We start from the raw sequence: 16,030 nt of genomic DNA on the forward strand, positions 1-16,030 counted from the left end.
TATACAGCCTAGTGAATAACTGCTATTCAATATGTAGTTGTGAAATAAAGCAAACTTTTATATTATCTCATGGGTCAGGATAAGGAGGGATAATGAAGACAACATACCTCTATACTTCAGGATTACAACAGTACAGAAAAAAGTTTCAAATACTTCCAATATGTGACAGTTTGACATAGGCATAATAGTACAATTAAGAAGTTATGTTAAACTCCTCCATTGCTGATGGGAGTGCAAACTTGTACAACTGCTTTGGAAACCAGTATGGCAATTTCTCAGAAAATTGTGAATCAATCTACTACAAGACCCAGCAATACCACTCTTGGGAATACACCCAAAGGATACATTCTCAACCATACCTCAAGGATATTTGCTCAACTATGTTCATAGCAGCATTATTTGTAATAGCCAGAACCTTGAGACAACCTAGATGCTCCTCAACCAAAGAATGGATAAAGAAAATGTAGTACATTTACACAATGGAGTAATACTCATTGGTAAAACAATGACATCTTGAAATTTGTATGCAAATGGATGGCACTAGAAAAACACCATACTGAGTGAGGTAACCCAGACCCAGAAAGATGAATAGGGTATGTATATTAAGTAGATATTAGACATAAAGCAAAGGATAACCAGCCTACAGTCCACAACCCCAGAGAAGCTAGGTATCAAGGAGAACCCAGGAGAAACATACATGGATGCTATGGGAAGGGTGAATAGAAAAGAGACCCTGAGAAAATTAGGAGTGTGGGGAAAGGGGAAGGGAGAGGAGAGGGGAGGGGGGGAAGAGGAGAGAGGGAGGAGAAAACGAAAGGAGGAGGTGAACATGAGGGAATGGGATGGCCAAGATGAGGTAAGGAGAGAGAGGCAGAGCAAGGAAAGGGATATCTTTTTTTTTTTTGCACTTTTGTACTTTACTGATTTTTGTTGAGCTCTACATTTTTCTCCGCTCCCTTTCCTGCCTCTCCCCTCCCCTTCAACCCTCTTCCAAGGTCCTCACACTCTGAATTTACTCAGGAGATCTTGTCTTTTTCTACTTCCCATGTCGATTAGATCTGTGTATGTCTCTATTAGGGTCCCCCTTGTTGTTTAGGTTCTCTGGGATTGTGATTCATGGGCTGGTTTTCTTTGCTTTATGTTTAAAAACCACTTATCTTGAAAGAGGGAGCCATTATGGGGTTAGCAAGAAATCTAGCACTAGGGAAATTCAAAGGAATCCACAAGGTTGACCCCAGTTAAGAATCTAAGCAATAGTGGAGAGGGTGCCTGAACTGCCCTCCCCCTGTAAGCAGATTGATGACTACCTTAATTGTCATCATAGAACCTTCATCCAGTAACTGATGGAAGCAGGTTCAGAGATCCAGAGTGGAACACTGGGCCCAGCTCCCAAGGACCAGTAGAAGAGAAGAAGGAGCAATAATATGAGCAAAGGGGTCAAGACCATGATGGGGATACCCACAGAAACAGGTGACCTGAGCTAGTGGGAGCTCACTAATTAGACTGAGAGTTGGAGAACCTGTATAGGCCTAAACTAGGCCCTCTGAATGTGAGTGACAGTGTGTGGCTGGGGCAGTCTGTGGGGTCATTGGCAAAGGGACCAGGATTTATTCCTAGTGCATGAACTGGCTTTTGGGAGCCTATTCTTCTTGGAGGGATACCTTGCTCAGCCTAAATACAGTGGGGAGAGTCTTGGTCCTGCCTCAAGTGATGTGACAGACTTTGTAGACTCCCCAATGGGAGGCCTCACCCTCTCCAGAGGATAGGGATGAAGTGGCGGAATGTGGGGGAGTTGGAGGAGGGGAAGAAGAGGGAACTGGAATTGGTATGTAAAATGAGAAAATGTTCTAAAAATAATTTGAAAAGTTTTGTTAAAAATATAAATGCTTATTCTTATGACAAAGAAGCACATGCACAGAGACAAACAGAAATGACTGTAAGCATTCATGTTCTTTTCTAATGTCTTTATTCTTATCACTATTTGTGTGTGTGTGTGTGTGTGTGTGTGTGTGTGTGTGTGTGTGTGTAGGGTTTGTGGATGTCTCATGGTCCATGTATGGAGTTGTATTCTAGCTTTGCAGCGGGCTCCAAGGCCAAACTCCAATTGTCAGGCTTGCCCAGCAAGCACTTTTACCAGTGGAGCCACTTTGCTGACCTTGGTTTCTTTTCTTAAGGCAAATTTTTGGCAAAACTTTACATATATAACTTTAACAAATAACTGTCAAAAAATGAAGCATGTATAAGAAGAAATAACCTGTCTTTTGGGAACAGAGGATGGAGCAGATTGTACTAATTAGGAAGGATCTTGCCTTTTCCCAATGTGTATGTTCCTCACTTTTAAGGATTAATTTGACACTGGACAGGGAAAAGCATAGACTTCCAATTAAATCCATTCATTTTACATTTCAGGCACCATCACAGGCAAATATTGGGGATACACTGTATCAATTTCAACTACTTGTGACTGTGATACCTTCTTGGTCATACAAAGAAAATGAAGAGTTAACAATAAAAATCCTAACATAGTAATTCTAGGTTAATCTATGCTCTAAATAAGGTTTGTCCTTTCTAGTTAACAGTTTCCTCTATTCAAAGATAAGATCAATCACTTAAACTTCTTAAAGAATATAAAATCTGACACTCTATTTTCCTCAGAAAAGCCTATCTAAATGATTCTTTAAAAATCCTCAAGGATTGCTGGGCGGTGGTGGTGCACACCTTTAGTTCCAGCACTTGGGAGGCAGAGGTAAGGAGGATCTCTGTGAGTTCGAGGCCAGCCTGGGCTACAAGAGCTAGTTCCAGGACAGGCTCCAAAGCAGAACAGAGAAACCCTGTCTTGTAAAACAAACAAAAAAGTCCTCAAAGATTAAATAAATGATTTTATTTCAAATAAATCATGTTAGTTATAAGCATTTATACTTATAAAACTCTTGACTTAATTTATCACCTATCATAGAAGAAATACATGTGATTCTACAATTCTCATATGCCATTCTGAGTTAAAATCTTTACTAGTCATTAGAAAATATAGAAAACTTTCTAATATTATGTCTTAAATTGTTAGTAGTCTACTCAGAAGTACATGATGACACTAATGGATTTTAACTATTGGAGAGGGATCCAGTAATCTCACTACTCCAAATCTCTTAAAGGTAATCAAGAAACTCGGGGAAGATATGTATCCTTATATAAACCAGAGAAGAAGGAACTCTTACCATAGGTTGGTGTGCTTTCTCGTCTTCCTTGACTACTTGCTCTTCCTTTTTCATATTCATAGCAATACAAGACGGTATCTTCTTCCACGATGTTAAACCTCTTTCGATATTCCTGATCCAGAAATGAGTTTGGGGATTCAGATCCCTTATGAACTGGCTTGCCCACCATATGTCCTCTGAGGTCTTCACAAGGAAGGTTTCCCTTTTCATCCCTAAAGCAAAGTGAAGGCAGAGGAGATGGGTGTAGCATTAGGGCCATACAAAATTAGAGGTACCTTAAAATACAAATAATACCATTCCTTTACAATGTGTCTTCAGATTTTTATAAGATTTCTTTGAGAATTATAGGGTTAGTTAAAATTATTCCTATTTTGTCTCAAATAAGAATGAGGCCCAATGGTTAAATAAATTGCTTCAATTTCACACAGATAATAAATGCCAGCTAGAAATCCGCCATGATCTTCAAACTTCTGCTCTAGTTCATCTTCACTGTGTCATGTCATAGGAAGAAAAATAATTTCACCACATAAATTGATTTTAGTTGAAGGAAAGATACTAGGTATAACAATTTAATCATAGATTTTTCTCCTGTTTGTTTATCTTATTGGTTTTGACAGGATTTGTGTTGCTGAAAACAAAGTTCTTTCTGATTCTATCACCAAAATAAAGGGAAACTATGGTCTTATGAATGACATTAGTACCACATAAATCAGTATTATAAGAAGGTCAAACCGCAGATTATTAATGTAAATGAATTTTAATGCTATTATAAATGGTTACTATAAATATTCAAACTCTATGCATTTCCTGAGAGTAAAAAGGTGTTTATGTGGAGCTCATTCAGAAAGGCTATATAAAAATTACACATTAGCAATGTTTCTTATGGAGATAGGGGAAAATATGGTAAGATATGGAATTTACAAATGGGATTTGGGGAACAGCAATTCTATTTTTCATCTGTGATAATTTAAGCAGACATTTCCTTAACATTTTATGGGATTCCTAAATCTTATTGCTGTTATTTAAAAATATTTCCTTTAAAATGTTTTTGTTACAATAATTTCATTTTTATTGAAAATTTCATGTGTTTGAATCATATTCATTCCTCACTCTGCAGCTCTACTTTCTCCTGGGTGCCCTCATATTGCCCCCCAATCTTATCTTTTTTCACTTAATCCCCCCTTATACACTGTGAATTTTTAATGAGAACTGCTCAGTTACTTTGTGAGAATGTCTAATTTACGATTTTCCCTCATGAGTGGTCTGAGGTGCAAGGCCATGGTTTTTAGAAAGTAATGGATGACTGAACTCCTAATGAAAGATCCCCTCTAGGACTAATTAAAACAACACCTTATTTATCTTATGAAATGTTTCCCTAGGTATCTGATTTTTTTTGTCTTCTAGAACATGACTATGAATGTAAATGCCATGCTTTTCCTCCCATGCATCACTGTGCTTCATTGATTCTAGGTGTTTCCAGTTACCCAAAAGTGTGCCATAAATCAATGTTATCAAATAATAAAACATTAATTCTATATCAAAACAAGACCAAAATCTTAAACTTGCAAAGAAACTTGAATCATTTTAATTAGCTTCCATTATACCATATAAAATAGTGATGAATTTATTAAAATATGCCAATTTAAGAATTATGAGTCTCGGCCTACCAAAAATCTGTATTTCTGTATCTTCATGAAAATGTTTAGATGTCTCAATTCAAAGAACTATAATCCAAATATTTTAAATATGTAGACAGCAATAAATAATATTCTCAAAGATGACTAAATCAGAAAGTTGTCTTATTAATTTACTTCTTTACTAGGTAAAGTTATCATTATTATAATCATTTACTTTTTTACTTCCTAAAACAAATACATTGCTTATGATTGAATTATAAATATATAACCAGTTCTTAGGAAATATAAAGAACACAAATATGAATCTCAGTGCAAATTTCATTTTTCGTTAACTGAAAGCTTTTCTTGAACTAATTGCCTGGTATTTTTCTGTTACTGCTAACTCTCCATTTAAAAAAAATTGATACTGCAATTAGCTTGGAAACAGTTGTAGTGAATTCATAATACTGGAGAAAGGTTATGTTTATCTGTAAATTTGCAGATTTCTCTATGGGGCCTGTGACATGAATACTAATGAAGCTTGTGCCAGAAGGTAATTCAGAACTATTGAATTTCCATGTTATATTTATATAGACATTCCCTGCAGAAGAAAAGTGCAAGAGCTGGCATTTTCTATAATATAATGTTATAGAGAAGCAGCCTTTCTCAACAGGTCAGGTTTATTAAACATGTCTATATGGAATCTACTCAATAATGTTAAATTTGGAAATGTACCATGCAAAACAAATTTTTAGTGGAATGAAGTAATAATATATAAGTATGTATGTATAATTAAATATATAAATGTGTGCATATGTATATATTCATAGTATGAATTTCTGAAGAACTTAAAGTAGTCACTGTAACATAAACATTTTCAATTTTCTTAAATTTATATGTGCATGTAGAAAAATAATAAATGTATGGCTATGCTCTAGACTTAAGTATTTAGGTTAAAAGATCATTGCCCCAGTAGATATTCTTTACACTTAATTAGACATAGAAGAGTTAATAAGGCAAATTAGTTATTATAGGAAATAATTATTTAAGGACCTCTAAAATAATTATTTACAACAAAGAGAAAGAAATTTTGTTAAGTACAAAATATAACCAGTATTATGTTTTTATATTATCAAAATTCTTACCCTATAAAAGATGCCATTACAATATTCTTTTAATGATCACCTAAAATTTGAGATAGTAAATACAACTTCTTTTACTTAAGAATGTATAGAACTCATCTATAAACTCTATCCATTTAAAAACATATGAAATGTTTTACATTAAATTGACATTTCTTGAAGCTTCTCAAGCAAAAATCCTCCCTTATTATTTACCTTGTAAGATAATATTGGTTATTTAATATTACTTTCCTATTATGCAAGGTAATGAGTGTAAGATACTCACTGTCCAATTTATGCTTATTAAAATTTAGCTGTTGTCATTATTAACAAAAGAGCATTTGGTATAATGAGAACTGCCTTCTAGAATATGTTCAGAATTCCTGAAAAAAAATATTCACAGTGTTCTTAAAAAACTGGCTTTACAGTTTAGGAGCTATTATATTATCCTTTATCTAGAAGCTGTCCAGAATAATGCCATAGGTAGTTTATACCTGGGAATATATGGTTCTGCAGGAGGAGGGGGAATGTAGAGATCCTGGAGGGCAGAGCTGTCTCTTTTGGTGGGTGTACTGATGGTGCTGGAGGGCGTGGCAACGCTGCTTGTGGGACTTCTAGGTATAAGAGGCTGGTTAAAATGAAAAAGAAAATACATACGCACACAAACAACACAAAACAACAACATGACACATAGTTATCATTTAAAAAATGTATCTGTTTGTGCAAAGTTTTGAACTTGGCTGAAATAAAGAAAATGTTATTGTCCATATCGATATTTCTTTGATCCCTCCCCAAACAAATAACATATAATAGAGTTTTCAATGCAGTTCCCAACTCACCTTTTCAATGGCTTAACCATCCAAAAGCTACTTATAAAGTAAAAATACCAATCCAATGATATTCATAGATAGAAGACATGTCACTCACAAAAAGAAATGTATTTTAATTAACGTTGCCAGAATTGTACTTTTGAAAGCTAATAAAAATAATTCATAAAAGAATTAGCTTCCTCACATCCTGACTGACATTTGTGAAAACTATAGTTTTATATTAGTAGAATGTCACAGAATCCGCTCAAAGAGGGAAAATGGCTATCAACACAAGAGAGAATTTTCTAGAAAACCGTACTTCCTCCCAACATAAAACTGGTAGCTGTCTCATCCCAGCCCTCAGAGCCATTTTATATCACATCTTCAAAGCATAAGGAGACACAAACATCTCATCTTTCACAGGCTCATACATTTATCTAGTATTTAAACTCATCTTTGGTTGCATGCCTATAGATACTTGGATTTAAGTATTAAATAGGAAGTTGTCTTCTAAAGATACTGTTAACCGAATTAATCCCCCAGTCTTAAGAGCAGTCCCAATTCTCAAGATTCACAGTATTTGAGATAATCTGGCGGATTGAAAAATTATCCTAAACTGAAACTCAAATTCACAAATTTTTATATTTATCTTACAGATCTTACTGATTAAGTACACATACAATTAACATATAAAATAATTATCTCAAGTGCAGTCTCAAACACGATGGGAATGACCACAAAATGAATTGCATCGTCATATGACAAAATGGTGCTAGTTTAGCCTGTATGAAACACATTTGGCATATCTAGATGATAGACTCACGATTCTACTACTTCAACATGCATTGCTGGACACTCAAATAAATGCATATTACAACTATTTTGCACTGTAGCATTACTTTCATACAGATAACCAAAAATTGAAAGTCAGGCATGAATACAATGGAGATTACAATGTAGGTCACTGGGATACGCTACATAATTTGGGAATCAGTTAATGATTTTGACCTTCCTCATTACACAGCTCCCCTTAATAGCTTGAAATCACACTTCCTCCCAAAATGGTGATTAAGTTTAAATGTATGTGAAATCAAATTTAAAGAAAGAGAGATGGGAAAAAGGAATGATCATGTGTAAAATTTAATTTTCTATCATATATGATGATTTACAATGGCAGAAACTTTACACATTAATTAATTTAACACATTATGACAGTATGCAATAAAGACTTCTCTGTCTGACAATACAATTCTTTTGGAATCAAATCCAGTTAATCTATTCCTGTCCTATAGAAACAAAATTCTTGGCAATGAGAAACTCTTGAGATCTAGATGACTGGAAGAGTCGTTTGTACTGATGAATGCCATGAAGCCCAATGATATTAAATGAAAATTCTAAGACTGTGTTTCATGCCTCTACAATATTTGAATGATAGATTCAGTGATACATACACATGCACACACACACATACTCATATTTACTGCAATATGACTGCTTATAGTTTTTTATTCTGTTATCTTTTAGCTCTAAATACAGATAACAATAATAAACATGAAGTAAAAGAAAACCTTATTACATATTATATTAATTTCCAATATTTTAAAATCAATTTACTATGGAAGACAAATGAATATTTAGTATGCTTTTTAATGTACTAGTATGGTATTTTAAAATAGCTCACTTTATGTGAACTTAAACCACTTTCTAATAACACAAGTTTGTCATAAAAAGCAATCTGACTCAACTTTTTATTCTTTTTCCTCTATTTTAAGGTTGCTAATTGCAGTTTGAAGATGTTTCTCCATTCCCTTGGCGATATATAGTTTTTGTTTGTTTAGTACATACTTTTTCTTTCCACTCCACAAAAAACAAAGAAAGAAAAATGGAATTGTATTAATTTTTACAAGGATATTTAAATATGCCTTAAGCATGAGGTAAAGCCTAGCAGAATATTTTATTCTGCATACATTTCCTTTCTAGGAGATTTAAGGATTAGCAATCCCAACTTCCTACAAATTCCTGTATTTGTACATTTCTATTTTCAACAAGGAGTTGCTATTAATGTGATCAGTAAATGTGAATCAGTATATTGGAAGATTAATATAAGCAAAAAAGCTTAAAATATTCAAATAGATGTCAGGTTTGATTGTTACCCTGATCCAAGTAATTGAACTGCTTTTTTAAAAAATCAACTTATAAATACAGAACAAAAGAAGAATTATTCAATTCAGTTCCTGAGTTCAACTGGCTGTTTATTTTATTGATAGGTAAATCAGAAGAAGTGTTTTAATGGGTTTATTGTGTGGGTGTAATCTGGCTTATCAGTATGTTCTAAAGCACATATAGTAAATATTCAATATACAGATAATTATTTTTGTATACTATTTGTGCTATTATTATCAAGATATGCAGCGATAAGAAGAAAACATTAATTTGAGTATCAAATTAAAAAATCAACTTTGACATTGGCAATGGAAAATAAACGGTGTCCTAACATTAAAAACACTATGGACAAGAATTGAAATAGTATAAAATTAAATGATTGAAAAAATTTTGAAATCATTAAGAAACTTTCAGAAGACAATAACAGTGTAAAGCACAGAATAAATGATAAAATTAAGATGAAATCAATCATTGAGAAATACCTTATTGTAACAAGCAAAAAATAAATGAACAACAAAACACATGTGCTATTAGTGTGAAGTTACATGGACAATAACAAATTTATTGTCTCCCAAGTAAAAACTAATGATTTTTCAGAATTCAAATCAAATTTTAATAGGTATATTCTGAGTAAAAATTTCAAGTAAGAGAAATTAATAAAACTAAACTATAACTTCTCTTATCCTAGAAACATTTGCTGTAAATCATTATTTATTCTAACATAGCATCACTGTAACAGTTATAATTGTACTAAGAAAGACTGGCCTTTTAAGCAAAAATAATAATGCTATTTTTTCTTTCACATCTTTAACATGTTTGGTAAAATGTGCATGGGAAAAAACTACTATCAGTAATTAAGAGTATTGTTTTAAGACTGCATATTATTGTAAGGCTTCAATATAACATGGCACTATGGTATGTAATCAAGTGTGATTTAGATCCATTTTGAATTCCCATCCAAATGATTTTATTTAGGACCTTGTCATAACATCCAGTATGGTTCTTACACCATAAAGCTCTTCCACCAATCGAACAGCACTCTGACACAGAAGATCATTTGTGTGTGTATGTGTGTACATTTACGTGTATGTATGTGTGAGCATGTGTGTACCTTACTCTTGTAAATCAAGTCTGATAATTATTGTAAGCAACACTGCCATTTATCTTTTTATGTTCAAAATCATATTGCATGTCTTAAATGTACATTTCGAAGCTTAACAAGAACTTGCTATTGTCATCAGGACTCAGAAATCTACTTAGAACTTATGTATGCATTTCAGTGTCAGTTTAAACTCTATAAATATTTTAAAGACATTCTCTAAAATATAATACGGTAGAAACATTTCCCCGACGTATGAGCGAAGACTTTAGCAATAACATCTGACTGATCAGTTACATACAGATGGAGGGTTGTATTGTCAAAGAAAAAAGTTTACTTTTAAAAGAGATTAAGTGAATCATTACTTTAAATTTATTTGATGGATCAAATGTTTTCGTCTTTGTATTCCCAAGTTTAATACCATGAATAGCACATCTGCAAAGAACTAATATATATATAAATTGTACACATATATGAAATCTCTATATTTAAATATATCAGTATATGTGAAATGTCTATGGTAAAGATTATTAAAAAAGAATGTCTACACTTAAGAACGTAATTTGAATTTTAAGTTTTACTTGAAATATTTTATATTTTTAAATCCTTGGTAAGCATATTTTAATTAAGTTGGCCCTCAGTAAATGATTCAGCGAAGTTAGAGATATTAAAGTATTCAGTGAACCCAATTACATAGAGGCAGCCCCAATATTTCAATGTTATACACTGTAATAGTATTTAGTTCCAAAATACACTTATGTCAAATTCACACAAAAACTTGTTTTCCCTTTCAGGGGTAAAAATATCAACTGAGATACAAATGATTACATTAAGTATATAACCTAGCCATTCATTTTATTTATTCTTAGAAATAACCACAGATTCCAGTTGATCACAATACCTCAATTTTCTAGCACAGGACAGTCTTTAAGTCCTTACACAGTTTAGGCACATTCTTACTAACTTCCCAATACTGGCTTCATTTAGTATCAGAATATTACTTTATATTAACAATTATTTCCTCGATCATTCCAACAAATGTTCCAGAGAAAAAGTATTCTGGGTTTGGAAACAAGAATTTGCATACAATTTTGTACATTTCATGACCACATAAAGAATGCTAGATATATTTTAAAAAATAATGTGTACTTTTTACTTGGCCAAGCTTTTCCTAAGTAGAGAATTATATTTGTAAAGAACGTAAGCAAAATAATCGTACTGTTTAAAAATTCACCTTCAGTTTCACAGCTTCTGATAGAATACAGATTTATTAATATAAAATATTTGTACTTTTTATAAGCAGATAAATTTTCTGTTGTTCTTTCTAGACTATAAAGAAAACATTTTTTTTTAGACCATGGATATGATCAGGAGACCTTAGATCCTTGAAATTAAATAACACAGATATATGGACACCAAAATATGTATGTTATTATACAATATATAATAAAAAGCCTTTGGAGTCATAGTACAAAATAGCTTTTTCCATCAAATCATCTGTACTGATAATAGGACTAGTGTATGTAATTTTGTGCTGCTCAACCTTATGTGCATAATTAAATGATAATATTAAAATTGAAGTTATGTATTCTAAAATATAGTTAACAACATCATGGAATATTAACTGAAGAAACTACATTTGAATTTGAGGTTTTACTTGAAACCCTTTACACGTTAAGATCTCTGAAAAGCATAGCTCAACTTAATTGTCAACTGTTTAAAAACAGCTCACTTCACATTATAGCTTATTATTTGTAGTCAGTGTTAAAATTGCAAAAGCATTTGGCTGAAACCAACAAATGTTACTTAGATTTTTTTATTTTATTGTTTGAACACTGATGAATTATAATTGATATGACAGCTGCTTGCAGTTATTTTCTAATATGAGCATGTAAAACACAGAAATACTACTGTTGCCCGGCCAGCACAATTACATTTTTAGTTAAAATTATTTTGTAGTGTTATACCTCACATAAAACATTTTTTTACAATATGTTTTCAAAAGAACTCTCAGAAATGTACAAATTGTCTTTTACTAATATTCGTTTAATAACATCAACTTGCATTTTGGATATTGAAATAAATTTTGTTGCTACTTCTGCTTTGACTTTTACACAATTACTTTAACCATTTATATTTGTATGCACTTTAAATTTAATGTGATCACCATTCTATAGTCAATATACCAATTGGTATACAAAATTGACTGCTGTTGACTACTTTCTTTCTGCTCAAACCACTTAAATATCCTGTAAACTGCCATCAAGGTTAATTAAACAATAAAATTTAAGTACAAAATAACAAGCCAATACTAATAACTATGGCATCAATATATGAGATTTATGGAGTAGAAAATAATTTAAGAATATAATGCCATTCATATAGCTTTATCTTAATTCATATGAAATGTCTTGAACAATATCTACATCAGATTTTGAATTCTAGAATGAATTGACCTGAGATGTTTCTTTCCACCAAAAGCTGGGTTCTTTAACATTTTTAAAAATTCAATGACTCCCAGTGATGATTTCAGGAGCTAATTCTTCGATACATCTCTTGTAAGAAGAAAATGACTGTCCATATATTCTTGCTGCAATGCATCCCAATTTAGTACCAAAACCATCTAAACATATACTTGTGACCTATTCAGCACTTCCTGAGATTTTTTTCACTGATAGACGAATGTGACTATATGCCATGACCATGCTTATCCACATCCTGGAAATTAGCAGAGTACCACTAAGATGATTTGAAAGCAGCTCTCAGAAGGCAAGATACCCCGTTTACCTTCTTAGAATAAATGATTGTATCTCAAAGACAGACATCTCTGCTACTTATGAAAGTACACAGATGATAACAGAATTCAAATTTTCAGATGTAATTAAATTTTGTCATTGTATCTAATTAAGCGATCTTTACATCCTTCAGTTCTATCATCAAATGTTTGAGAAAATAGAATTTTATCAAAAGAACTGCCAAATTTCATGAAATGTGCTGATGAAATTTCTCTGTGAGCATGAAGTTGAATTGTATGCTTTTGCTTATTTGGCTATGATTTCCAAGAAATTCAAAATCAAAATCTGTCATTGCAGTTAATTAATATTGAGTAGCCCTATTTTAAACAGTTTAGAAATAAATACTTTAGGATACATATGACATTTTATTTGTAATAAATAAAATTATTACCATTTTTGTTTAAAATAATTGGTTTGAAAAAGATGTATGCACTATTTTTTGGCCTCCATGTAAATCAATTGGAATATTTATTTTGAAAAAAAGTTAATAGGTAAATTAAGCCTGGTAATTAGAAATGAACTAGAAATGTGTGATTTAAATAAATTTCACAGATTCTTTGTATAAGACTTTAATTAAAGCAATTCCTACTAAATTACTGGTATACTTGATAAAAAATAACCAACATAATTCAAACTTCAAGTTTGCTATTGGTGATTATATGTAAGTGGAGTTACTAGGCATTCTAGTTTCAGGTGATTTGTATGACCCCAGAATTAAGAAAACAATGATGATGCTTGTGTCTTCCTAGAGACTGTTACTGCTATTAGCGTTTATGGTTCACAGCTGAGGCTGGTTCTCAGGAACTAGGAAGAAAAAATATCTCAGATAAAGGTATGAAGCAATCCACAATTGCATCAAACCTCATCTTATTATTTGGCTTTTCTAGGAAAGTCTGAATTCAAACTCTAGATGTTAAAATTTTTACGTGTTTCCCATTTTCTTGTTCTCAAATCTGTATTCTAATAAAAATTCTGATCAGGTAGTTTCCACTAAGCCACTAAGTTTCCACGAAAGTGTATTGATTTAAGTACAGGCTAAAGCCTAAGTTCATGAAAGAACTTGATTATAATGGTATAATATCCAGTCCCTGAATAGGCTGTAGGAGCATGTGGTGGTGGTGCTACTGTAATACATACAGAACACATCCATCTTACACTCAAGAATTTGGTTTAGCACTGCTAGAAGAATTTAATTAAAACCAATTCTTTCCCTTCAGCTTTGCAAAAATCAATTTTGAAGCTATTTTCAAAAATGTTAAAAGTAATTTTGTTTTCACTAACAGGCTTACTTATCTAGAGATGGTGAACTTTGGGAATTCATTTTAGGTAATTCTTATTGGGGTAAATAGCAAACTTACAAATGTGTGGCATATGGTATATACATATGTACTTATTTAAATTATCCCCCCAGATTTTAGTATTATGAAAAGGTAAACATAAAAATATTCAGCATATATTAGTAGGTAGTGAGAAATAAATATAATTAATGATTTGATAATGTTTATGTATAGCTACATAAGAATGGACCTAAAACAGTAACTTAAAATATGTCATAATTATATTGTACAAAATGATGGAATTAATTTTAAAAGGTCTTTGCCCTCTAACTTTGAAGAAAATATGTCATGTCAATGTATAAGATATAATATACTAGTTTTTTTATCATTTTACTTTTTATATAAAAGTGTTAATTGCTATAATATTCATTCTCCACTTCAGTTTATGCTACTGGAAAAAGATCTAACAATGAAATAAATTACGATGTGATTTCTAAACAGACTAAAAGTGAGTGGATCAACAAGAAAAAGGATCTCTTTGGTGTTCAGGTCCCTTTATGAAAAACTGCACACTAGTAATGATTTTTCCAGCTATTTAAAGAGGACCATCTAATAGATGAAAGTGTGAAGTTCTTCTCCAGTGTTCCTACTCCTTTAAACTTTAAAAAAGATCATTGGCATAGACAATAGAAAAATCCACATGAAGCAAACAGCCTCAGAACTTTAACAATCATTAGATATTTTGGTATAAATATTGTAAGTCAAATGCATTTAGAAATACTAATGCAATCTACATTTATCCATTTGAAAAGTTATGCATTAAAATGTTAACATTGTAACAATTTTATGTTTTAATATTATCTAATATAATGCCACTTTAAGGCTGATAAGTGGTAAAGTTTAAAAGAATGAAAAAATTATATTTATAAGAGTTGATTAATGGAAAGCTTACTAGAAATAAAACTGTTGCTTGTAAAGAGCACTATCAGAAAAATTACTAAATCTTACATAGTAGAGACAGTAATGAAGTTTTTCTTTTTAATATGAGAAATCATCAGTATTCTGAGTTAGAAGGGATACTATTTAAAAAAGAAAAAAAATCAACTAGATTCCTACAAAAGGTAATAGTCTACCACTTTAAACAAAGTGAATATTGGTGAAAAATTCAATTATGCGTTTAAGGATATATCCTGATTGAAATAAAAGTGTATTGATTTCTTGTCTTTGTGCAATAACAATATTTTATATCTTTTTAATAACTCTTATATGGTTTATTACCACTCAAATTAACATTTTATAGTAAAATTTCATAATGAAGAAAACCCCAAAACTTCTAATGTAACACTCTCCCTGGTTTTTCTGCTGCAGTGGGAGGACAAGTGAAAAATGAGCTATAACGAGGAATACACTAGTTAATTTTTAATTGCTAATTTGAAAATTAAATTTCTACTCTTTATAAGTTACAAATTTATTTCCTGATTTAAAGTAATTCTATAAACTATCCGCTAGCTTCTTCCAGAAGTGGATGTGATTATAACATATAAAATTCAAGATTCTATCACAAAAAGTTAACCTCTTCATTTTTCTCTCCATATTTTGGCATGGAATAACTTGTGAAGTTTTAGAATTAGGCTTTAGGTTTCTAATTAAATTAGTGTTATCATTTGGGGTTTTAGTGATTCTCTCAAATTAACATCACAATTACCCTATAAGGATAAGCAGTGAAGAGATAAGTTTCACAAACAAATTTTCAAAAGCATACAAGATTAATTCATATGCGCTGAGATGAGGCACAGAAAAGAAGCATTACTGAGATCATCTATGGCTAAAATGATGGTGTATGACTTATGATTAAGCTTCATTACCTGCAGAGCAAGGGGGCTTCCATCTCATATTTTTCAGTAAAGCTGGTGCTGAGGTAAGCATGCTCTGAGG

At 31.8% G+C, this 16,030-nt stretch overlaps 1 protein-coding gene across 1 annotated transcript in view; it reads right to left on the reverse strand.

Annotated features, from left to right (window-relative positions):
- Cnksr2 (connector enhancer of kinase suppressor of Ras 2) overlaps positions 1-16,030 on the reverse strand; it is a 224,261-nt gene that overhangs the window by 93,824 nt on the left and 114,407 nt on the right. The window contains 4 exon segments of the mRNA XM_038316573.1: positions 3,216-3,427; positions 6,447-6,580; positions 15,961-15,975; positions 15,977-16,030. Coding sequence (XP_038172501.1) covers positions 3,216-3,427; positions 6,447-6,580; positions 15,961-15,975; positions 15,977-16,030 — 415 coding nt within the window.

This window comes from Arvicola amphibius, chromosome X, assembly GCF_903992535.2.
Source record: "Arvicola amphibius chromosome X, mArvAmp1.2, whole genome shotgun sequence".
Classification (NCBI taxonomy): Eukaryota; Metazoa; Chordata; class Mammalia; order Rodentia; family Cricetidae; genus Arvicola; species Arvicola amphibius.